At 43.1% G+C, this 25,826-nt stretch overlaps 1 protein-coding gene across 7 annotated transcripts in view; it reads left to right on the top strand.

Annotated features, from left to right (window-relative positions):
- LOC123344345 (katanin interacting protein) overlaps positions 1 to 25,826 on the top strand; it is a 177,514-nt gene that overhangs the window by 58,106 nt on the left and 93,582 nt on the right. For 6 of the 7 annotated variants that reach the window (XM_044980454.1, XM_044980456.1, XM_044980452.1 and 3 more), the window contains 4 exons: positions 2,726 to 2,838; positions 7,830 to 7,932; positions 15,360 to 15,572; positions 18,241 to 18,381. In XM_044980454.1, coding sequence (XP_044836389.1) covers positions 2,726 to 2,838; positions 7,830 to 7,932; positions 15,360 to 15,572; positions 18,241 to 18,381 — 570 coding nt within the window. The remainder of the gene's footprint in view (positions 1 to 2,725; positions 2,839 to 7,829; positions 7,933 to 15,359; positions 15,573 to 18,240; positions 18,382 to 25,826) is intronic. The other variant, XM_044980455.1, reaches the window with a different exon arrangement.

Raw genomic sequence — 25,826 nt, forward strand, 5'->3', positions numbered from 1 at the left:
ATTGTGGACATTTGTAGAGCGGCAACCTGGTCCTCAGTCCACGTGTTTGCCTCCCATTATGCTGTGGCTCAAGGCTCCAGAGACAATGCTAGTGTTGGATGAGTTGTTGTCCAATCCCACCTCTTGTTTTCACAGCTTGAGAGTCACCAAGAGTGGAATGCACATGTGCAATCACTTGAAGAAGAAAAACTAACCCGTTCAGTAACTGTTATTCTTTGAGAGTGTCACATGTGTCCATTCCATGATCCACCCTCCTGCCCCTCTACTTTGGAATTCTAGCAAGAAGGAATTGAGGGGAGTTAGGGGTGGCTCTGCCCTTTATATGTCCACGCAGTGGTGCATGGCAGCAGAGGGCACTTGAGCCTCCCAACGAGTACCGCTGAGGGGAAAAAATTCTGATGTCTCTGCGCTGGGGACACAGACACTAAGAATGGAATGGGCATGCACAGCATATCTCAAACAAGAACAGTTATTGAACAGGTTAGTAACTCTTTTTTCCAGGACCTGATGAAACATGTGGTGGAAACCTCAATCATACTCCTGGAAGTGGTCCAAGAGAAGCAGCACAAAGAAATTCTTCATATTTCCATAATAGGGAGACTTATCATGGCCATTAATGAAAGTTTACTGGAGCCCTCAACAACCATCTGTGTACACCTCCATCCATCCCTTTGTGAGTCTGTGACCAGTGATGAATAAAGTGTGACAGCCTTCTTAAGCTAGTATGTTGCTTAATTTTAACAATAGGAGCAGCATTTAGAGAAAAAGGATTTTAAACAGTCAACATGCGTGTCTTTCTTACCTAGAGCCCTATCATTCTGTGAGGGTGTCCTAAGCAGGCCTCGCTTCTTCAGGTACCCCAATAGGTGTCTGTGTTAGTTTGAACAGCTCTCCCAACAATTACCTCCCCATGGACAGAGAGCCTCATTTTATCCCGCTAGAGTTCCTTTGGGCTTGCCAGTTGACAGGCTTTTGGCTCTGCTTGTCCAAACCAATTCAGCAGGCTCCGCAGGAGATTGAGGCAGGCTCCTCAGAGCCAATGGCTCAGCCATTGTCCTACAATAACCCTCTAATGTTCACTATAGGGTAGCTTATCTTGAGCTGTTGTTTCCTTCCTGTTTATTTTCTTACAGCTTACTATTAAACTAAACCAATATATTCACACAGTAAACATCTCAATAACCAGGTCAACATATAGTAGTTATAAATAATTACAGAAAAGCTCACCATCTGTCACACTAGTAATTGTTGTTCTCTGAAAGCTGTGTGATGTGATGGATCAAAGCTCACTCTTCCTTCAGCATTTAAAGGTTATGTAATCTTTTGTACTTTGTTCAATTGTGATAAACATGGGAATATTCTTATGAAGAACCAGGGAGATATCTGCATTTTTTTATGAATGTCCTGTGAACCTCAGTGCTTATTATCATCCTTTAGGACTGCATGAAGTTGAATCAAAGAAAGCTGTTAGGGGAAAACAAGCAGGAAATGAATGACAGACACAAGGTTCCTCCAAAGAGAATACCAACTGTCCTTAAAAAAATAATGTGAGAACTATTAATTGGAAAATGCTGTTTCCAGCCATGCTAGCAGATCTATTTTTCCCCAGCCTGAGCCTAGAATCAAAGGAACATTAAATCATTAAAGACTTCTTCCTACAGAGGAAGGCAGGGGTGTGTGGGCATCAGCTGCCTGGGGGACACACTATAAGAGAGAGAGGCAGAAAATGCTGCATGGCCTGGCTGTCTCTTGCAACCCAGAAGTAGGGGGCCTGGACTGAGTGGAACTTATGGGAAACTTTCAAGGGAAGGGTAAGAGTTAGGTAAGACCCAGGCAAATAGACCTTTTGTTGTTTTATCCCTTTCTGCTTGCTATCTACATTTGGGTGTATAAACAATATGTTTGTTTTGAAGAAGTCAGTTTTGAGTCACTTTAATTAGCTATGGTTCACAAGTCTCCCAAGAGAAGTTTTCTTGCAGGTTCAGTTGGGACTGTCATGTTATCATGGTTGGGAAATAAGGGGGACTGCAATCCACAGATTCAATCCAAGAGTGGTTGAGCCTTGGAGTTCCACCCTTGACAGAGGTGAATGAAGCCAAGTCTGTCACCTGAAGGGTGCACTCAAGTGGGCCTTTAAAGGGATCCAAAAAGCAGTTTGCACTGTAACCATGACAGTTTTTATCATCTACCGTGAAAGGAGCAGGTGGTTTTAGCAGTAGGCCCCACGAGTGACTTTAGGTCTTTGAATTTGAGGAGTTTCTGCCCTGTTCACATGCAGGATCCTGAGACAATGGCAGTGCTCTTTCTTTCAAAGTATTATCAGCAGAGAACTGCCATTGCAGGATGTAATTTCTTATTTTCATGAAAGCACATTGGAGTAGTGCAAGCTGAAAGTGGGAAGGAAATTGCATTTTCGCTCTTTGATCTAGGCTTTAAATCTCATATTAATAAATTATTTTAAAGGGTGGTAGGTAATCCTTTTACATTATTTTCACCTGCCTATAGTATTACATGTAAAGGACCAGATCCTAATCTCAGCTATACCAGTGTAAATCCACAGTAATTCCATTAAATTCAATGGAAACATGATGGATTTACATTAGTTTAGCTAAAATCAGAATTTGACTATACTCTCATTCATTTCAGAGACACAAACCACAACTCATATTGTTTTGTGTGTGTAGGGAATAGTGTACATAAAATTTGCTAATCTTTTCTTACATAGCTGCCTTCTGTTTCAACTTCATCTGTTTCTGCAACAACCGAGCCTTCAGAAAAACAACAGGAAACAACTGTAGTGTCAGAAGCTATTGAAAGAATTGGCCATTTGGGAAGCAGGTAGCTATATTAGTTTATTTAAGAATGATTTCCTTAATGTACTGGATTTTTGATATCATATACTGTGGTTGTCTGGTTTCATCATTTCTTGTGATTATTTCTACGAGCATGTAATTTCTGCTCTGTGTAATGGGATAAATCTTACCACTAAACATTTTTCTAGATGTTCCTTCCAGTGTCCCATATTTTGTCTCTGCCCTGTAAAAGGCAGGATGACCTGCATCTTGGTTATCTACAGGAGAGGCTGAAAATACTGGTTTTCTTAAAAGTTCAACAGACTTTTCTGTTATAGTCCAGGTGAGAGTGGGTGTGTAATGGGGTTTATCAACCCTGCACCAACGAGGCAAGGGTTAAGGAGCCACTCTGGACACAGGAAGCCTCGCCTTTGCTAGGCATGTTTCCAGTGGTGGGAGCATTAAGAGAGGAAGTAGCTCAGCAGTGGAGGAGATTCCAGAGACAGACCAGAGAAAAGCACAGGAAGGCCCGATTTTGCAAAACAGTTCATCCTCCAAATGGATTCCTCCAAGATGGGCCCCAGGGCCATATTGTCCGAGGAGGTGGATGGCAAAGAACATCCAATACTGTATGTAAGCAGAAAGCTGTTCCCCTGGGAAACCAAATACTTGACAATTGAGAAGGAGATGAAAGCAGAATAAAGTTCAGACCAGTAATATATATATATTTGGTGCTATAATAAGTGCAAAGTCATAAAGCTGAAAACAGTTATGAGCTAAATCAGCTGGGAGGAAGAATTTAACAAAGAAGAATGTGAGTGATAATTGGGACTCATTTAAGAACACATTACTAGATGTCCAAATAGCCTCAAAGAAGGCTGTGCTGGTTAACAAAACAACCTGGTTTAGAGGAGACGTGAAGGCAGCTATTATTATATACTTACTGAATGTTTTATATATCTATAGGGTCAGCCTAAGGGTGATTCTCCACCAAAGAAACAGTCTCATAAACAAAAACCCAGGGGGGGTACCTTTCACTGCCCCCCTCGCTGGGGCAAAGTGTCATCCTGTTGGTTGCCCTGAGGTGTCAGTCCTTCCCGTAGCAGGCACTCAGTTTTGGCTGTCTCCTCTATGAGAAGGAACACAGCCTCTCACCCTGGAGCAGTTTATTTCCCTGTTGCCACTAGCCTGGCAGCAGTTTGTCTATCTTTCTCTCTCTCTCCCTCTCCCCCTTGTTCTCCCCAGAGGAGAGGTTTTTAAAGGCCTCAGGCAGCGCTTAATTGGATTCCGGTGTCCGTAATTGACCTGAGGTAACTACTTCTCAGCTTGTAGGAAAAAGGGCCTTTAACATTCTAGGGCTAATATATCAGCCTTCCAGGACCCTCTTGCAGCCATCTGGCCTGACTTTGTCACAACAGATATCTATCTATCTATCTATCTATCTATCTATCTATCTATCTATCTATCTATCTATCTATCTATCTAAAACAAATTCAAGAAGGGGGAAGCTGAAAGAAAGGAATATGAATCAGAAGTTAGGAATTGTAGAAAATTGATAAGGGAAGTCAAAGGACACAAGGAGAACTCTACGGCCAGCAAAGTTAGACAATAAAAAGAAGTTTTTTCAATATATTAGGAACAAAAAGAAACCTGAAAATTGTATTAGTCCACTACTTGATGAAAATGATAGAATTTTCAATAATAATGCAGAAAAGGCAGAAGTGTTCAATAAGTATTTCTGTTCTGTATTGTGGAAACATTAGATGACATAGTCTCATCATATGGTGATGATAACACTCTTTCCATTCCACTAATGTCTCTGGAGGTTGTTACACAGAAGTTACTAAAGTTAGACCTTAAATCAGCAGGTCCAGGTAACCTGCATTCAAGAGTTTTAAAACAGCTGCCTGAAGAGCTCACTGAACCATTTATGTTGATTTTCAATAAGTCTTGGAGCACTGAGAAGTTTCAGAAGACTAGAAGACAGCTATTGTTGTGCCATTTTTTAAAAAAAGTCAACGGGATGACAGGGATAATTATACGCCTGTCAGTCTTAAATTGATCCTGAGTAATGGAGCAACTGATATGAGACTCCCATTAATAAACAATTAAAGGAGAGTAATGTAATTAATGCCAATCAACATGGATTTATGGAAAATAGATCTTTTCTAACTTGATATCTTTTTCTGATGAGTTTACAAGTTTAGTTGATACAGGTAATGGTGTTGATGTAATAGACTTTTGTAAGGTGTTTGACTTGGTACTGCGCAACATTTTGATTAAAAATCTAGAATGATATAAAATTAAAATGGCACACATTAAATGGATGAAAAACTGGCTAAGTGATAGGTCTCAACATGAAATTCTAAATGGGAAATCATCATAGAGTGTCTGTTTCTAGTGGGATCCCATAGGGATCAGTTCTTGTCTCTATGCTAGTCAACATTTGTATCAATGCTCTGGAAGGAAACATAAAATCATCACTGATGAAGTTTGTAGATGACACAAAAATTGGAAAAGTGGTAAATAATGAAGAGAACAGGTCACTGATACAGAACAATCTGGATTGCTTGGTAAACTGGGCACAAACAAACAATATGCATTTAATACAGCTAAATGTAAATGTGTACTGTGATGGGTTTGGTCACAGAGACCCCCTTTGGACTGTCACCTGATGTGCTGAAAGTACCTCTGAGCCCATTTTCTTTGCCAGCTTGGGACTCCAGAACCCCGTCTTGTTGAGCCAGACACGCTAGCCTGCTGCAACACAGACCCAGGGTCTGAACCACGCCCCCAAAGCTGCAGACTTAACTGAAAACAGCTCAGGAAGTACTCCTGTCTCCAGCACCCAGACACTCAGCTCCCAATGGGATCCAAACCCCAAATAAATCCATTTTACTCTGTATAAAGCTTATACAGGGTAAATTCATAAGTTGTCTGCCCTCTATAACACTGATAGAAAGAGATACACAGCTGTTTGCTCCCCAAGTATTAATCACTTACTCTGGGTTAATTAATAAACAATAAATGATATTAAGTATAAAAAGTAGGATTTAAGTGGTTTCAAGTAATAACAGACAGAACAAAGTAAGTTACCAAGCAAAATAAAACAAAACACGCAAGTCTAAGCCTAATACATTAAGAAACTGAATACAGGTAAATCTCACCCTCAGAGATGTTCCAATAAGCTTCTTTCACAGACTAGACTCTTTCCTAGTCTGGGCCCAATTCTTTCCCCTGGCACAGTCCTTGTTAGTTCCCACTGAGGTGGTAACTAGGAATTTCTCATGACTGGCAGTCCCCTTTGTTCTGTTCCACCCCCTTTTATAGCTTTGGCCTAAGGCAGGACTCTTTTGTCTCTCTGGGTCTCCACCCCCTATCTAAATGGAAAAGCACCAGGTTTAAGATAGATTCCGGTTCAGGTGATCACATGTCACTGTAAGACCTCCTTCTTCATTACCTAGTAGCTGGAAGACAGGTACACAGGAAGGCTTGCAGGTAAACAAACCCATTCGCAGTTCATTGATTCTGAAGCACCCTTAATGGCTTTCACTTAACATGTTTACATCAGTAATACAAGTTTATATCTTATTCTCCTAACTCCAGACATAGAAATAATACATGCAAACAAATAGGATGAACACACTCAGTAGATCATAAGCTTTGTAATGATACGTTACAAGAGGTCTTTTGCATAAAGCATATTCCAGTTACATCATATTCACACCATTAGCATATTTCCATAAAACATATGGAGTGCAACGTCACATGGACATCTAGGAACAAAGATCATAGGACATACTTACAGGATGGGGGACTCTATCCTAGGAAGCAGTGACTCTGAAAAATATTTGGGGGTCATGATGGATAATCATCTGAACATGAGCTCCCTGTATGATATTATGGCCAAAACAGCCAATGTGATTCTCAGATGCATAAACAGGGGAATCTCAAGCAGGAGTAGAGAAGTTATTTTATCTCTATATTTGGCATTGGTGCAACCACTGCTGGAATACTTTGTCCAGTTCTGGTGCTCATAATGCACAAAGTATGTTGATAAATTGGAGAGGGTTCAGAGAAGAGCCCTGAGAATGATTAAAGGATTAGAAAATATGCCTTATAGTGATAGACTCAAGGAGCTCAATCTGTTTAGTTTATCAAAGAGAAGGTTAAGGGGTGACTTGATTACAGTATATAAGTACCTACATGGGGAAAACATTTAAATAGTGGGCTCTTCAATCTAGCAGAGTAAGGTATAACATGAAGTTGAAGCTAGACAAATTCAGATTGGAAATAAGGCTTGTTATACAGGCGGTCAGACTAGATGGTCACAGTGGTCCCTTTTGTCCTTGGAATCTATGAATCTATAGCACAGGCCAGAGAACTTCCCTGAAATAATTCCTAGAGAATATCTTTTAGAAAGCATCCAATCTTTTTTAAAAAAATTGTCAGTGATGGAGAATCCCCCACAGCCCTTGTTCAGTTGTTCCAATGGTTAATTACTCTCACTGTTAAAAATGTACACCTTATTTCCACTCTGAATTTGTCTAGCTTCAACTTCCAGCCATTAGATTGTGTTATACCTTTCTCTGCTAGATTGAAGAGCCCACAATTAAATATTTGTTCCCATATAGGTACTTGCATGTAGATTAAAGAGCCCTCTGGAATCAAATATCTTCTCATGTATAGGTATTTATAAACTCTGTTTAAACTTCACCTCTGAATAAGCCCATAAGAAAAATCCTTTATCTAAAAATAGCACATCTTACAAAGCAAGTATGTGGGAAACAAAGAAAAATGCTGCTGCTGTCGATACGGGGGCAGAAATAAAGCAGTGTTTGCATTGCTTTTTAAGTACATCTTTGTCTAAATTTCATGTGTTTCTAATAGCGTTTTTTAAATAATTGCAATGTCCTGCATGAGTTAGGTGGGTTTTTTTTTCATTCTGAGTTTTTTTCACCTTTACTCTAACTCAGTATTTTTTTTCCAAGTAAAAGATTTAGAAACAAAATTCCTAAAAGTTTAACTATGTTTCAGGCAACAGAAGAAACTTTTGAAACTCCTGCAGGAAATTGAGAGCTGTTCTACCTGCCACAGTCACAAAGTCCTACCTGCTGAGGAACTGGAGCCAGATTCTGTGGTGAGAAATAAGGCTTTTACAGATAGGTGCAATAATCACAGCTTTGTAACTATTCTGCCATCCAGATTTTATCAGAAACCAAAATGAAAAAGTGGTACTTTGAATGACCTGTGGCCTTATGGGAGAGGGCACAGGAAACATGACTTCAACATGTCTCAGGGAGCAGGCGCAGCTATGGGCATGGGGCTTCCTTGGACTACTGAATTGCCAGGGCCTCACTCCCTTGCGGTGAGAAGGGGTCATATGGGTGCTGCTGGTCATATGTGTTTGGAAAATGCAGTTGTATAGTGGCACAATGAATTAGAAACCCTAAGTAAATGTTTATATTGCACCTGTGCTAAACCCGTTTCATCATTTCAAACCTTGTCATTTAACATTTCTTTTTTTCAAAGTCACTTGCAACTCTTGCTCCATAGACACACTCAACAGGAAGTAAGTTAACACTGTGCAAGTTATTGGAGTCTTGTTATGCAGATTTAGCTCCGTGGTTTCCATATATTCCACAGGTTTGTCATGTTCACTTCACAAAGTGATTTGATCCTGATCATATGTGTTAACAAATGTAGTAATGCTTCTTTTTCTGCATCTTATTGAAGGCTGAATCCTCTCACAGCAGCTCTAGTTTTGTGTTACTCAAGAGAGAACTAGCCAGAGATTATGATTTTATATAAAAATATTTCTTCTGTATTTACCTTCTCCCTCCGCCCAACCTGATCTGAAATAGCATTTGTGTCCTAGAGTGAATAACATCTATGAAAAACAAATGACTTTATGGATAGACTAATTATATTAAAACCAGTAGCTGAAAGCTTGGGCTGCCCCATGGGTGTGGCAGTTGGTTCAAGTAATCCATCATCTGTGCAGTCTCCCCATACAACCAATGGAATAGTTGCATGTAAATGATCTGTGAATAAGGGTGGTTTTGGTTGAGTTGTCTCTGATTTCACCATGATTTAAGACTTTTGGCATGGCATAGATACATGTCTTGCTGTCACATGCATGTAATTTGTAAAGTCAGAATGGCTGAGAACTTTGAAATTAGATGGTAACACACTAACTCCCAGTGAAGATTGAATCTGGTGATTATTTTGAACAAAAAGAATTCTCAACCATGGTTGTAGCTGTTCGATCACTACATACTGACTCTACAGACATTCTAGGCCTCAGAGTGACATTCTAAGTGACAATCCAAAAATCTTCTTATATAGATGCTCCAGTGTCTGCTTTCAAAAGCTCTGTTGTCACCTCCAGCTTTTACTGAATATATACCTGCTGCTGATGGGTTACTTGCATCATTCAATTAATTAAAAGTCTAGTTCTTCTTGATCCTCCCAAGGTTTTTTGGTAAGGAACCAAAATCCTGCCCTTGGACCTTACAGAGCTCATAGCCGATACATACACTAAGTTCAATACGTCTATTTGTCTGAATGGAGATTTAGAAAGTCACTAACAGACTAATCAGGCTTTTGAGTAATTTTCTGATCTTCAAACTCAATTTTGTCTCCAGGATGTGTAGCGAGAAGAGCACTTGCTCTGCAAGTGAATTCAGTTGTCTGGATTGGTTGTCTGCACACCATTCTGTCTGTCACTGCTCAGATTTTTTTACTAGGATATTGTAGGGAACCTAAGCTAGTTAGATGCCAAAAATCTCATTGAATTTCAAAGGGGTTTGGGTGCTTAACTCCCATAGGCTCCCTAAAGAACCCTACACTTTATTAATAAGGATCCAAGGCACGTTACCATTGTTACAACTGCTGTAGTTGCTAATGAATATAATAAAAGGGAAGAAGGACCATACCTGAAAACCTGCTGTCTTTCAGATGATGATTGGTCAGAGAGAGGGTATGTGTGTGTATTATCAGAACTCCTACCAACAACTATAGTTAGTGTTGCCTAACTATACTTCTTGTCAAACTTTGTCAAATTTAACTGTTCAGGCTCAAATTTTCTTAAATTATTTTAAGAAAGTTTAACCAAAAATAGCTCAACCATTTCTTTAGGGAAAAATAGCTAGTTTTTCCACTGCTGCATACACCTATCTTACGAGGCAGGCAAGTATCATTCCTCCTTTATTTTACAGATGGAGTAAGATTGATGGAGAAAGGTTGCAAAGGTCAATTCTGGCAGACCTAGGAATTGAACCATCCACTAGATTCTGTGATGCTTTCCGGAAGCTGAGTGGAAAAGGTGCCACCTGGAGGGAAAGAGGGTAAAGGAGGCTATAAAGCCCCTTTGTACCTTCCAGATTCTGGGCTGCTTGTGGGTCATGTGGCTTCCAGCATAAATCAGAGCAGTCCCTGAGGGAGCTTTAACTTCTTCAAGTATTGTCCCTATGGGTGCTCCACTTCAGGTATTCATACGCCTCTTGAGCCCTTGATCAGAGATTTCTAGCTAGCAGTGTCTGTTCAGCCTGCACATGTGCCCGATATCTCCTTGTGCCAGCCACCATGGATATATGAGGTGTATGGGGAAACCGCCCTCAGTTCCTTCTCTGCTGCCTCAACCTGAGGAAGAACACTAGTTTGCCTGCATAGAGGATACTCAACCGTTTCTCTTTACCTTTTTTCCATCAAAGTTATTTAGTTTAAAGTTGTCAATAGTATTGGTATAGCTCAGTGGTGGCCACCACTTCCTGCAGCTCTCATTGGCCGGGAACGGTGAACCATGGCCACTGGGAGCTGCGGGCGGACATGCCTGCGACGGTCAATGTAAACAAACTGTCTCGCGGCCCGCCAGGGGATTACCTTGACGGGCCGCAAGTTGCCCCCACTGGTATAGATAGTTAATTTAGGTGAGAAGACCGTTTCCCGGGACCCCTGCCCACATTCAACCCCCTATTTCTCCCCCGACCACCATCTACACCCCCGCCCCCTGACCACCACCCCGAACTCCCTGCCCCCTTCCCACACTGCCTGGAGCACTGGTGGCTGGCGGCACTACAGCCGCACCGCCCGGCTGGAGCCAGGCCATGCTGCGCTGCCGCCACCATGCAGCACAGAGCACCAGGTCAGGCCAAGCTGTGCAGCTACGCTGCCCCAGGAGCTCACAGCCCCGCCGCCCAGAGCATTGCGCCGGCGGCAGAGCGAGCGAGCTGAGGCTGCGGAGGAGGGGAGACAGCAGGGGAGGGGCCAGGGGCTAGCCTCTCAGGCCAGGAGTTCGGGGGCCAGGCAGGATGTGGCCCATGGGCCGTAGTTTGTCCACCCCTGTACTAGAGGTTGTCTTGGGATAGTGCTTGGGGTATGCTACAGACCCCAGGATCAGATTTGGGTCTGGCTAGGGACTTCTTTAACGTTCACACCTTCCCATTGTCTTTGTCTATAAGAACTGATTTGGACTTGCTTTTTTTTAACCTTGGAGCAAATTATTACAATGTTATAGAATCTTGTGATATTACATACAGCACTGATACACACATTTTTACTAAGACAATAACATTCAGCAGATTATGACATTTCAAATGGTACCTAACAAGGAATACTTTATACAGAATTTATCATAGTTTTGTAAAAGTGGTGAACACAATAGTATAGACCAGGGGTCGGCAACCTTTCAGAAGTGGTGTGCTGAGTCTTCATTTATTCACTCTAATTTAAGGTTTTGCATGCCAGTAATACATTTTAACGTTTTTAGAAGGTCTCTTTCTATGAGTCTATAATATATAACTAAACTATTGTTGCATGTAAAGTAAATAAGGTTTTAAAAATGTTTAAGAAGCTTCATTTAAAATTAAATTAAAATGCAGAGCCCCCCAGACCGGTGGCCAGTGAGAGCCACTGAAAATCAGCTCGCTTGCTGCCTTTGGCACGTGTGCCATAGATTGCCTACCCCTGGTATAGACCATCACACCCTAAGGACCAGGGGCTTTCCTCCTCCCTTCTCCTCCAACAGAACTCTCACTCAAAATCCTCTGTTTACACATCTTTTAGCTGACTCCTGTGCCGTTGCGCCTGTGCTGCTAGCTGACTGTTCGGCTGCTTTTATAGGATGCCTAATTGGGGAAGCCCTGCCCCTAACCAGGGCTCTATTTCTCTTCCAGCATACTGCCCTCTACCAGCCTCGACAAACTGGACAGGAAAAGCCAACACCTTCCCCCCACCCCTCAACCCCCCAAAAAAACAAACCCACAAAACAGAAAAAAACCTCAACACCCTCAAAACCTCACTGTCCCTAAGGACAAAGGGCTTGCCTCCTCCCTTCTCCTCCAACAGAACTCCCATTCAGACTCCCCTGTTTACACTTCTGTTTGCTGGCTCCCATGCCTCACCCATCCATAATTGCTCCCTTAGATCTCCAGGACCGGTTCATTGCTCTTGACTTGCAAGAGTCCTATTTCCACTTATCTATTCATCCAGCACAGGAAGTATCTCAGATTCCTTGTAGAAACATCTGATTACCAGTACAGAGTCCTGCCCTTTGGTCTTTCCACAATACTGAGGGTATTCACCAAGTACTCGGCATTCACGGCAGCTCACCTAAGGAGACAAGAAAACCAAGTCTATCTATACCTCAGAGACTAGCTGATTCAAGGAGATCATCCAACAGGTGACCAACTCAATCCAAATAACCTTATAGCTCTTCACCTCATTGGGGCTCAAAGCCAACATATAAAACTCCACAGTGATTCCAACTCAACGCATAGAGTTCAGAGGTGCAGTGTTAGACTCCAGGTCAGTGAGAGCTTACCTTCCATAGGAAGGGTTCCAGATAACAGTAAGTCTCATTAACCACCTTGAAGATCATTCAAAAATATCAGTAAGAGTATGCCTTAGTCTGCTGGGATTCATGGACTCATGCACCTATGTTATGCAGTTTGCAGACTTCACCTATGCTGCATAAAAGGATGGTTGAAATTAGTATCTATCCAGCAGACACCATGTGGACATGCTGGACAAGGTCCCACAAGAAGTCCTCATTAAACTGGTGGAAAAACCCTCTTCATGGGTACAGTGGAGTACCCTTCTCCACACCTCTCTCTACAAAGACTTTGGTAATAGTCACCTTTTACTCAGGGACTGGGGGGCGGGGGTGCTCCTCTGGATCACCATCAGTCTCAGGGCCTGTGATTCCCTCAGAGTTGTCCCCAGAAATGTGCCTCTTGTACTGCCCAGTATCTACCTGGACAATGCAAGCTCATAGAAAATCTGTCGTTCCATTAATAGAAAATAATATGCACACATCTTGTTATCCCAAATGAAGTTCCCAAACACTTCAATCCAAACACACTGGTTTAGATAAAACCAGAAAACACATTTATTAACTACAGAAAGGAAGATTTTAATTGATTACAAATGATGAGGCATAAAAGTCAGAATTGGTTACAAAGAAATAAAAGGTAAAACGCAAACTAATACCTAACTGAACAAGCTACGTGAATTCAAAGTGAAAGTCTCTCTCACTACATGTTCTTGCTGTATTACTGGCTGAGTTTTCCAGACAGGATCTCCCCCAAGTCAAATTATGCTTCCTTTGTCTTTCAAGTGTTGTCGATGCAGTGAGTACAGATAAATGGACATATGATTTGTGTTGTCTGTTCTCACTTCTTATAGTTATTTTCCTCTTTGAAAATCATCTCCAGTTGAGGTTCAGGAGGCAGAAAGTCTGTTTGCATAGGAACCTCCAGCTGTTCCATTGGCAAGATGTAGATTTCTTGCTCACACCCTTCTTCCTGTCAAAGAATGGCTGCTTAATCAGGGATTGATTATGTTGACACCTGGTTGAGGTGTTTGGGAATTTGTTTGAAGCTATTTCCCCAGACTTGGAACATGTCTTATACAGTAAAATTGTATAACTTTACATACAGTGCTGTCACACATATTTTACCAGGATGATAATGTTCAGCAAATTATGACTTTTCAAATGATACCTTACAAGGCATACTTTGTACAAAATTTATCATAGTCATGTAAAAAGGGTAGGGATCTCACACCATTACATCAGCTTGAAGGGCAGGAGATATTCTGGTCCTCATGGCGGGTTCCCCTTATACAGTATTTCATAAGGACAACATCATCCTCAGGTCTCAACCCAATTCCCTACCCAAAATTGTTTCAGAGTTCCATGCATACCAATTTATTCATCTCCCAGTTTTCTTTCTGGAGACTTGCTTAGCATTGGGGGAAGCTAAAATTTACACACTTGATGTAGTACTGACATGACAACAACCACTCAGAAATGTACTGCAGCTCTATGTGGCCTTTGCAGAGATGGTTATGAGTCAAGCAATATCTTCAGAGCTTATCTAAGTGGCTCTCTAACTGTATAAGGAGTTGTATGTTATGTATTCATAATGTAAGTTATGAATTAGCCAGCTCAGGTCCACCTAACCACATTAGAGCTGCCTGTTTGAAGAATGTCCCTATTTCTGAAATCTGTAGGGCTAGGGCTAGAGCAGTTAAATAGAGCTTGGTCCACACATTTACAAAACACTTCTGTTTCATGATAGACACTTTCAGATTGAATGCCCATTTTGGCAGAGCTGTCCTACAGCCATTTTGACTCCTAGTGCCCACCTCCAATCAAACAGATAATTGCTTGTTGGTCACCAAGAGTGGAATCTATGTGATCAATCACTTGAAGGAGAAATGCCTACTTACCCTACCGTAACTGTGGTTCTTTGAGATTTGTTGTCCACATAGATTCCACAACCCGTCCTTCTACCCTGCTACTGCAAAGTTCTACTCCTCAGGGAATCTGTAATGGTGAAGGAACTGCGGGATGGTTGGGCCTGCTCCACCCCTTATGGCTTCAGATGGGTATGGTGGAGGGGTATAAGGAAGTAAAGGGTACAGGCATGGCCCCAATGGATTCTGCTGGCCAAAATAATCGTATCTCATATGCATGGGGCATATTCGCACCAAGAGTAAAATCGATTTGGATAACACATCTCAAAGAACCACAATTACTATAAGGTAAGTAACCATTCTTTTTTATTGTTTTTAACAAATCTAAGACTTACATACCAAAAATACATTAAATGATCATTATGGTTGCAAAGCCATGCACCCAGGAATTAGAAGGTGCCAAAATATTTGTTGTTTGTGCAACTTCAGTTTGACTTCCATAGGCATATTCTGTCAGAGGCAGTTTTTACTTACAGCTCACATACTGTTTGTTCTACAGAACATGCCTGCCTGACTCACTGTACAGAGTGAAGTGAATGAGGCAGAGAGTTGCAAGAAGAGAAAGGAGAGTCTCTTGTGTTTAAATTCTTGGGACTGGACTGGGCCCCAGGAGTGCTGAGTTCTAGTCCTTACTCTCCAATAGGCTTCCTGTGTGATGTTGAGCAGGACTATTATAATGCACATGAGGTCAAAAGACAACCTTATTCTGACATTTCCTAACTGTCGAGTGCCTGACTTTGCAACCATAACATCCTTTTACTATATTTTGTGTATATAATCTATATGTATAAACAATCTCTCTTTTAGGATCAGCTGCAAACAAAGGCAGAAATACAGGATGCCATTTATGTGACTATGGAAATCCTCTCCAATTGGGGGAATGCAGTCAATGTGGGCTTGACGGAGGTGGAATTCTTTGATTTACATGCTGTCAGGATGTTTGTCTCTCCTCATGATGTGGATATCCGAAATGCTGACTCTCCAGGGGATCTCTCTTGCCTGGTCAATAGAACCCTGAATGTAAGCTCCCCTCATCCCATCTGTAAAGGCTCCCTCATTTCAATAGTTTTCTTTATAGTTTATGATCTCTCAGTAAGTTATTTTCTTTCTAAAAAAATGTAAACCTGAATTTCACCACTTACTCAGGTATTTTAAATGTAGGATTTGCAGAATTTCATGCTCAAAAGTCAGGAGACCGTAATTCTCTCTCCTTGTGTGTTTGCACTGTAATACAGGCTTTAAATACAGGAGCACATACAATTTATAAAACAATGGACTACAATGTAATGTATCTATCTGCCAAGATAGAATTTTTCTGGAAAGTCTTGTGACCCTTCTGCATTTCCTTGTTTTTCTTCTAGTGATTAACCTAAATAATTGTGTCTTCTGAAAATTTTGCACCTTCACTTCTTTTTCCAGACTCCTAATATATATTAAACACTGATCTTAGGACAGAAGTTTGGGACACCCCACTGCTAACCTTTTGCCAAGGGCAATCACTGGATGGAGTAGAAAGACAAGGTGTTCCAGGCATAGGAGTGGCATGAAGATGAGTGAAAGAATTGAACAAAAGGGGTGTGCAGGTTGGAAACATTGGATGAAGCTGAGGCAGTGAGAGGTGGGGGAGGAGAAAGGATGCTCTGTGGTAAAGCCATTGAACTCAAGAGTTCTGGGATGAAATCCTGGTCCCACTGAGATCTGTGGCAAAACTACTATTGAGTTCCCTACAGCTAGGCTTTCACCTTGGCCATACACTCACTGTGTGACTTTCAGCAAGTCATTTGAGTTAAAATTTTCAGAAGTCTTTAAGTTCTACTGAAAGTTAATTGTACTTCAGGTTCTAAGTGATGTAGGTGCTTTTTGAAAAATTGACCCTTAATCTCTCTGACCCTCAGTTCCCAGTTTGTAAAATAGGGATAATATTGTACTTCTCTCCTTCACACACTGTCTGAAGATACATTGATTAGTGTATGTGAGCCACTCAGATGTAACAGTGAAGTGTGGCATATTATTCTGTCCTATTCTATGCAAGTTCTTATACTGCATGTCTTCCGCTATGGTGCAATGTGACTAAATTCTATCACATGTGGTTTGATCTTTCTATCATGCTCTTCCCAGGGGAAAATTGTGTGTGCAGTATAATGTTTCGTTTTGGTGGTATGTGTGTTTTTTTATAAATTACATGTACTCTGTGTTATGTGTCTATATGGTCAAAGGCAAGTTTTAAGACATACACCTTCCACTGAGAACAAAAGAGACTGAGGTTTGTGGGGTTCTTGCAAACTATAAGCAGGAGCAGAGCTGCCTGTAGCCTTGAAGGCAAGAATAAAAATTTTAACTTTCTAATGACTTCCACATCAACTTCAATGGAAGAATTTTAAAGAGGAGAATGAGGTGGTCCAGAGGAAAAGGAGTGCTTTGGAGGAATGGAAACAGTCAGTCAGTCCCCGCCACCACTCCAGTGACTCCCATTCCCCAACTTTCTAAAACCCACTACCACTCTGAAACCCTCCTATACTGAGCTGGTCAGAAATAGAGGGGAAAGGGAATATGAGACAACTGAACTCTCTTGTGGGACTGCAGCTGTATTTCTAAATTGAAATATTTGGGGGTTTGTCTGAAATATTTTGGGGGTTGGTCATTCAATTTTTGACCAAAAATAAAAAATTTCCACAGAAAGCACACTTTTCACAAAAAATTCTTGTCAAAAACTCAGTTTTCTGTTGAAAAAACTGTTCAACAGAAAATTTTCAAGAAGCTCTCATACTGTGCACCCTCACCTGACTTTACCTATAGCTGCCAAAATACCATCCTTTCTGGTTGCCAGAACATGTCCCATCCTTTTCCTCTTGGCTTTTGAAACCCCTTGCTTCTTACTCTTTTCCCTGCGGTTGGCAGTGTAATAGCACAGGAGGGTCTCAGTAACTGGGGTGGGGATTATGGGTTTTGCTCTCTGACCCCATGATATAAACTCAGTAGCTGCATGCGGAGGTAGATCGTTGCAGGCTACAGAGGCTACATTCGTGTGTTTTTTAATCCCCTTTGTCCATTTGCAGATGTCTACTCAGATCCATAATGTGGTTCTCTGTGAGGCTTCAAAAACATCAAGCACACACCTCTGTAGATCTGTAAGCTCCAGGTCTAAAATTGTCTGCAAAGGAGTCTGGTAAAGCATGAGCAGTACAGAAAATAACGTCGAGTCCCTTATTCCCAAGGGTTAAACCAGAAATGTACCTTCAGAAATTGTATTAATCTTTTTTCTCAGTGTGGTGGGCACAAATCATACTCCCTCCCCCCCCCCACCCTCCTCAACTGGCAAAGCTGATTAATTTGATTAAAATAAACTGTGAACTGGTTTTGACCCTGCACGTACAAAGCATTGCAGACAGTCTGAGCACTGGTGAGCATGCAAACTTCTCACAAGCACAGCAGGTAGCAGACCTATATTTAATAGCCCATCTGCTCTGTGCTTTTCTGCAGGCAGGAGAGTAGAGTGTACACTTTGGAGCCTGGGGTTAAAGGTTTTCTCCTTTTGCTTTCTCTTTAGCAGTCTTGTCTGTCAATTTGTTGTTCCTGTGACTTGGGCTCTCTGCTCCCTTTTTCTAGTGAGCTGTGAGTTAATCACAACTACTTTGCTTCAGGAGAAGAAAAGCCTATTACTAACAATCTCTGCTTGTCCGTGTTTTAGAGCACCAAGGAGCGTTTCCTGTGGACGTGCCCTTTTCATGCGCCAGTTCAGCTTTACTTTGTTATCCGCAATCCCAGTCGGTCACGTGACTTTGGTATATCTAAGATCAAGATTTGGAATTACAACACGACGACTCTTAGTGTAAGCAGCTTCTTCTCAACTCTTTGCTGTGTACACTCACCTTAGACCTAGATAGACTCAGTTTGACCTTCCTTCCAAAAGTGTGAAATAAATATAGGTATTGTCTGCTCTAATAGGAAGGGGGAGCTGGAGGGATGTCTCATCTTCTGTGGGGGTTTGTTGTTGTCTTAATTCTAAGTGGTAGAAATGCAACGCATAGTGTTTTCACCAACAAAGTCAGTATTCTCTTTCAGATCCTTGCTAGTATTTCAAAAGGGGTAACAAAATCCTGGCATAGAGTGTTTTTTGTGGCTTTACTGGTAATCAGAAATTGAGACGCTGAAAGGTAAGTGCATCTCAATGTGCAGGTCTCTGTTTGGGTTATATTATCAGAATAGAGAAGACTATTTGTCTGATCACATGATTATTTTGTAGATGATTTACAAGAGAGAGATTGATTGACTCTCCAACTCAGGTTCCTGTAGTTTTTGTCACTTGAAATTTGGCATGTACGATCTGCGGATGCATGTTAAAACTTTAAAATATTCTAGCAGTGCAAGAGACATTACATGGCAGATGGTTACTGATTCATATGTCTGAAATTCACTGTGAAATTATTCTAGTTAGTACACTATGATGTTCAGTTCAGAAAATTCCCAGGTACTGAGTAAAAGAGGATTTTCTGTTCTGGATTATAAATGAGATAAGCTTTATCCTTTCTGACTTGCTCTCATCTGTGTTCTTATATAAGCATATGGCAATACAAATGTATAGAAATTGCCACAGAGGAAACAGTCTTAACAAACACAATATAACACCAGCTTAAATTATTTTCTGGAATCCTTGTTGCTGTGTGTATTAAATGTGGGTTACAGGATGTTATACTGTAAACAGGGGGGATACAATGGACCTTTCTGAACCCTTTGAAAAGGAATTCTATTTGTGGAGTAAATAATACTGATCTGTTGTCACCATGTGTTGAATATGTCGCAAATGTAACTGTATATTGATTTGATTAGATACATGAAATAGTTGGAAAACCCCTACTGCGGCCAGGTTCTCAGCTAGTACAAACTAGTGTAGTCATATTGACTCCTGTGCAGCAGTGCTGACTTATGCCAGCTGAGGATCTAGCCCACTATTTTTCATGTGAGGAAATAATAGAAAACAATTCTGCATAGTCCGCTATCATCTATGATATGGAAAAGTTAGCATCATTTCTGCTGTATTCATTTTTATTCAAGTATTTTTAAAGAAATAAATAATAAAGAGCTTTACAATTTAACTTATAACAGCCCTCTGATCACTCCCTTCCCTGCTAAAATAAATCCTGACCAAAACTACTATTTTTTTAAGATCATGAGTATCACCACCTGCTTCCCCTTCTTTCTACCCCTCAAAATATCCATGAGTGGGGAGAAGTGTCTAAATGTATCTCAAGTGAATCCCGAATATTTTTGCAATACCATGCAAAGCTAAACTCAGTTTGAACAAGTACTTAAACAGAAACTGGAATTGTTGAGACTGTTTAGGGATCTAGGATTTTAAAACAGGCGACTGAAGGTCAAAAGAAGTGGTGGAAAGAAAACTATTAGAACCCACCACACAATTACTACAGAAAATTTAACTGATTTAAGTGAAAATGTGTATTAATTTATGGGACATCTCAAATAAAAAGTACTGTCTCACTATCATTATTGATTAAAATTTAAGGGCACTTCTGAAGGCGACTGCTGCATGTATTGATTTTAATGCAAATGTGATCAAGGTGATATCTTAGGCCTGGTCTACACTAGGACTTTAATTCGAATTTAGCAGCGTTAATTCGAATTAACCGTGCACCCGTCCACACCAGGAAGCCATTTAATTCGATCTAGAGGGCTCTTTAGTTCGAATTCGGTACTCCACCCCGACGAGGGGAGTAGCGCTAAATTCGACATGGCTATGTCGAATTAGGCTAGGTGTGGATGCAAATCGAACTTAGTAGTTCTGGGAGCTATCCCACACTGCACCACTCTGTTGACGCTCTGGACAGCAGTCCGAGCTCAGATGTTCTGATCAGCCATACAGGAAAAGCACCGGGAAAATTTGAATTCCTTTTCCTGTCTGGCCAGTTTGAATCTCATTTCCTGTGTGGACGTCGTGGCGAGCTCAGCAGCACTGGCAGCGATGTAGAGCTCTCCAGCAGAGGAGTCCATGCAATCTCAGAGTAGAAAGAGGGCCCCAGCATGGACTGACCGGGAAGTCTTGGATCTGATCGCTGTGTGGGGCGATGAGTCTGTGCTTTCGGAGCTGCGCTCCAAAAAACGGAATGCAAAGACCTACGAGAAGGTCTCCAAAGCCATGGCACTCAGAGGATACAGCCGGGATGCAACGCAGTGCTGCGTGAAAATCAAGGACCTGAGACAAGGCTACCAAAAAATCAAAGCGGCAAACGGACGCTCCGGAGCCCAGCCCCAGACATGCCGCTTCTACGAGGCACTGCATGCCATTCTCGGTGGGTCTGCCACCACTGCCCCACCAGTGACCGTGGACTCTGAGGATGGGATAGTGTCGAGGGGCAGTTTCTCGGCGATGTTCGCCAATGGGGAAGATGAGGAAGGGTTTGTGGAGGACGAGGCAGGCGACAGCGGTTACAATACTGCTTTCCCCGACAGCCAGGAACTCTTCATCACCCTCACAGAGATCCCCTACCAACCCTCCCCAGCCGTTAACCCGGACTCCGAATCAGGGGAAGGATCAGTCGGTAAGTGCTATAAACATGTAAACATTTATTTTTTAACAAAACAGGAATAAAAACTATATAAAAAGAAGGTCAATGCATATAGGGATCGAACAGAAATCCTCTTGGGACAGTTCTACGAAGCTCTCTGAGAGGTACTCGAAAAGCCTCCGCAGGAGGTTCCTGGGGAGAGGTGCCTTGTTGGGTGCTCCGTGGAAGCACACTCTTCCGCGCCAGGCCATCCTGAGGTATAATGGGAGCATCGCCTCGACCAGCATGGCAGCATAGGGCCCTGGTCTGTGCAGGGATTCACGCAGCATTTGCTCTCTGTATCTCCTGGAGACCCGCCTCAGGGTGATCTCGCTCGGCGACCGCTGCATCTAATTAGGGGAATTACTTTAATGTTACTATTGTGAATGCTTGACTTTTCATTTGCATAACAATGACCGTCGTTTAACAGCCACGTGTTGTAGGCTGCAGAGGAAAAGCATACAGGGATCTTTCCCGGGGACAGCCGCGAGGGGCTGGAACACGGTCATAGTTTATGCTTTCCAGATTGCCTGCAGCAGGAGGGCACTGCTATCCATTAACTGTTAAGTAGCCTAAAGTTTACGGCTTACCAGGCCTGGCTGCTACACGGATTCTGCTGTCCTGCCCCGCTTGTCCGATCTCCAGTGCAAGACCCCAGGCAATGAAAGCGAATGCCGAAAATTCGAACTTGTCCTGAGAGCACATGAGATTAGGTGCCCTGTATGGTCTTGTTCACAGAAACTGAGTAGACTGTGTTCAGTGTTCGCAAACATGTATCTTTGGAAGGAAATCACTTCCTTTTTCCCATCACACAGCTGCGGCTCTTTCCCGAACTGCCCCGGCATCCCCCTCACAGAGGCTGGCGCAGATTAGGCGGCGAAAGAAAAAGACTCGGGACGAGATGTTCGCTGAACTCATGGCCTGCTCCAGAGCCGAGGTGGCCCAGCAGGAGCCAGTGGAGGGAGACCCTCTCTCAGCAGCAGCGCTCACACAGCGAACGGGAGGACAGGTGGCGGCAGGAAGACCAGCAGGCGACTCAAACGCTGCTTGGACTAATGAGGGAGCAAACAGACACGCTCCGGCGCCTTGTGGATGTTCTGCAGGACCGCAGGCAGGAGCAGAGAGCCCCCCTGAACTGTATCTGCAACCGCCCTCCCCCGCCACAAAGTCCTGTCCCCCCCTCACCCAAAATCACAAGAAGGAGGGGCACTAGGGGCCGTGAAAACTGTCACTCCACCCCAGCAGAGCGCTCATGTACCAAACAGCTCTCATTCCCTAAAGTATGAGAATTGCTTGCCTTCCTGGCTCACCCGATCCCAAATCCCAGTTTCATCCCCCAACTGTGTAGTTGAGTATTAAAAATAGTTTGCTGTTCATTACTGTTTCCGTCATGTTTCTTTGCAGAAGACTTTGTGTGAAGGGGAGGGGGAGGGGTTTGTTAATTGCATAGGACAGCCACCATTAACAGGGTACAGACATGGGGGCAGGATCAACAGCATGTCACACACAGAGTGCAGTCACTAGGCACCCGGGTCACTCTGCGAGGTGTCTGCTGCCCCAGGTCAGTCTGGGAGGTGTATGTTGCCCCAGGGTCCGAGCGCCTGGCATCCACAAATGGCAAGGCAGGCTGCCCTTACCATGCCCTTCCACCCTAGCCATGAACCTCTCCGATGCCCTGAGCCCCAGCCAGAGCCATCATCCCCCCACACCTACTCACCCTTCCCACACACTCCTCACCCCTTCCTGCAAACCCACCCCTTCCTGCACACCCTCCGGTAATCGTCCTCCCCCCAGAGACCGCTGTAGGAGCAGGAGCCTGTCAGTCCTCGAGTGTAGAAGCGGTCTGTACATCACTGCACACCGTACCCACCACAGTCTGCGTCCCTGTTGGAATCCTTGAACGAGAATTCGTTAGTAAAGAAAACTTTGTTAATTAAAAATGTTCCAATAATTTTATTTTTAAACGTCTGTTGGAAGGGGGGAAACCTGGTGAACGGGGTATGTAACCGCTGAAAAAAGTCAATAGTAACTGAAACAGGGGCAGGTTCAGCTTCTCTGTAAAGAGACTGGACAGTCATAGGTTACCCTGCTCTCTGAGGAACCTAGCTTTCAAAGCCTCCCGGATGCACAGCGCTTCCCGCTGGGCTCTTCTAATCGCACGGGTGTCTGGCTGAGCGTAATCAGCAGCCATGCGATTTGCCTCAACCTCCCATCCCGCCATAAAGGTCTCCCCCTTGCTCTCACAGAGATTGTGGAGCACACAGCAAGCTGCAATAACAATGGGGATATTGGTTTCGCTGAGATCCGAGCGAGTGAGTAAGCTCCTCCATCTCCCCTTGAGATGTCCGAAAGCACACTCCACCACCATTCTGCACTTGCTCAGCCGGTAGTTGAAGAGCTCCTTGTCACTGTCCAGGGCGCCTGTATAGGGCTTCATGAGCCAGGGCATTAGCGGGTAGACTGGGTCCCCGAGGATCACTGTAGGCATCTCCACATCCCCAACCCTTACTTTGTGGTCCGGGAAGAAACTACCTTCCTGCAGGCGTCTAAACAGACCAGAGTTCCTGAACACACGCGCGTCATGAACCTTGCCCGGCCACCCGACGTAGATGTTGGTAAAATGTCCCCTATGGTCCACCAGTGCTTGCAGCACCATTGAAAAGTAGCCCTTTCGGTTAATATACTGGCTGGCCTGGTGGGCCGGTCCCAGGATAGGGATGTGAGTGCCATCTATAGCCCCACCGCAGTTTGGGAATCCCATCGCAGCGAAGCCATCTATGACGACCTGGACGTTTCCCAGGGTCACTACCTTTGAGAGCAGTAGGTCAACGATTGCGTGGGCTACTTGCATCACAGCAACCACCACGGTAGATTTGCCCATGCCAAAGTGGTTTGCTACTGACCGGTAGCTGTCTGGCATTGCAAGTTTCCAGAGGGCTATGGCCACTCGCTTCTGCACACTCAGGGCTGCTTGCATCCGGGTGTCCTGGCGCTTCAGGGCAGGGGCCAGCAAGTCACACAGTTCAAGGAAAGTGCCCTTACGCATCCTGAAGTTTCGCAGCCACTGTGATTCATCCCAGACCTGCAGCACTATGCCGTCCCACCAGTCCGTGCTTGTTTCCCGGGCCCAGAATCGCCATCCCATAGCATGAACGTGACCCATTGCCACCATGATCTCCGCGGCGCGGGATCCCGTGCTTTGTGAGAGGTCTGTGCCACTCTCACACTTCATGTCCTCACCGCGCTGCCGGAGCCTCCTCGCCCGATTTCTCAGCAGCTGACTGTGGAAGAGGTGTTCGATAAGGTGCGAGGAGTTGACAACGGCCATAAGTGCAGCGATGATCGCAGCGGGCTCCATGCTCGCAGTGCTGTGGCGTCCGCGCTGTCACTGACCAGAAAAGTGCGCGAACAGAGTTCCCGCCGGCGCTTTCAAGGAGAGAGGGCGGGAGTGACGGTTGAATGACGACAGTTACCCAAAACCACCCTCGACACATTTTTCCCCCAGAAGGCATTGGGGGCTCTACCCAGCATTCCAATGGGAAGCGGGGACTGCGGGAACTGTGGGATAGCTGCCCAGAATGCACCGCTTCCAATGTCGACGCTTGCCCCGTTAGTGTGGACTCACAAAGTCGAATTAGTGTCCTTAGTGTGGATACACAAATTCGAATTCATCAGGTCGAATCCACAAATTCGACCTAAGTTAAATCGAACTACTCTTGTAGTGTAGACATACCCTTAGATAATCACCAACATAGGCAAGTTTACTAATTTAAGAGAAATCCCACACCAAATCACACAACTGGCTGATTAAGGGACTGATCTAAAGCCTATTAAGTGAATAGTAGTCTATCCATTGATTTCACTGGGTTTTGGATCTAGACCTACATTTACTGGATTAATTATAAAGGCAGGTATAATAATGACTAAACCTATACACTTCAAGGAAATTGCCTTTATTACTATTGCCTTTATTTACTTTGGGGATACATAGAATTAATGGGATTGCTAAATTTAGTGTTTTAAAGTGTTAATTCACGTAAGAAATGTGTTAATCTGTGAAATTCACTGTTCATAAAAAGGCTCACAATGAAATTCATTTCCTCTTTTTGAGAATTATCTCTGTAGATCCACACTTTTTAGAGCATATGTCTTGGAATCAAACCTCTTGGTACCTGTGGAAAAACAATAGCCATTAGGGTTGTGTGCATATCTTACTCAAGGAATTAACACTCTGGGGTGGTTATAGGCACCAAAAAAGGTTAAGGTCATCAAAAAATATTATTTCGTCGAAACAACCTCTGAAACAGGGTCACTTCTGATGAATCTCCCAACTCAAAAAATGTTGATGAAAAAGTCTTGAAATTGTCAAAACATTTTTGAATGAAAAATTCCATTTTCTGGTTCTAAGATTCATAGATTATAGAAACCATTGTGATAATCTAGTCTGACCTCCTGTATAATAGGACATAGGACTTACCTGAGTTAATTCCTTTTTGATGGAGTTAAGGTTAACAATATAAATCAGTATATAGGGTAAAATATAGTAGAGATGTCACAATTATTCCCAAACCAAATATAATAAATCCAGGAAATTCAGAACTAAAATTAAACTTCAGTAAATCCAAACATGTTAATGTATGGAAAAATGCTGCCAGGGCACCCAAATCACCTTACTCTGTCCTAAAGGGATACCATGCAATAACTGTACAGGTAT

The sequence above is a fragment of the Mauremys mutica genome, chromosome 11 (assembly GCF_020497125.1).
Source record: "Mauremys mutica isolate MM-2020 ecotype Southern chromosome 11, ASM2049712v1, whole genome shotgun sequence".
NCBI classification, from domain to species: Eukaryota; Metazoa; Chordata; order Testudines; family Geoemydidae; genus Mauremys; species Mauremys mutica.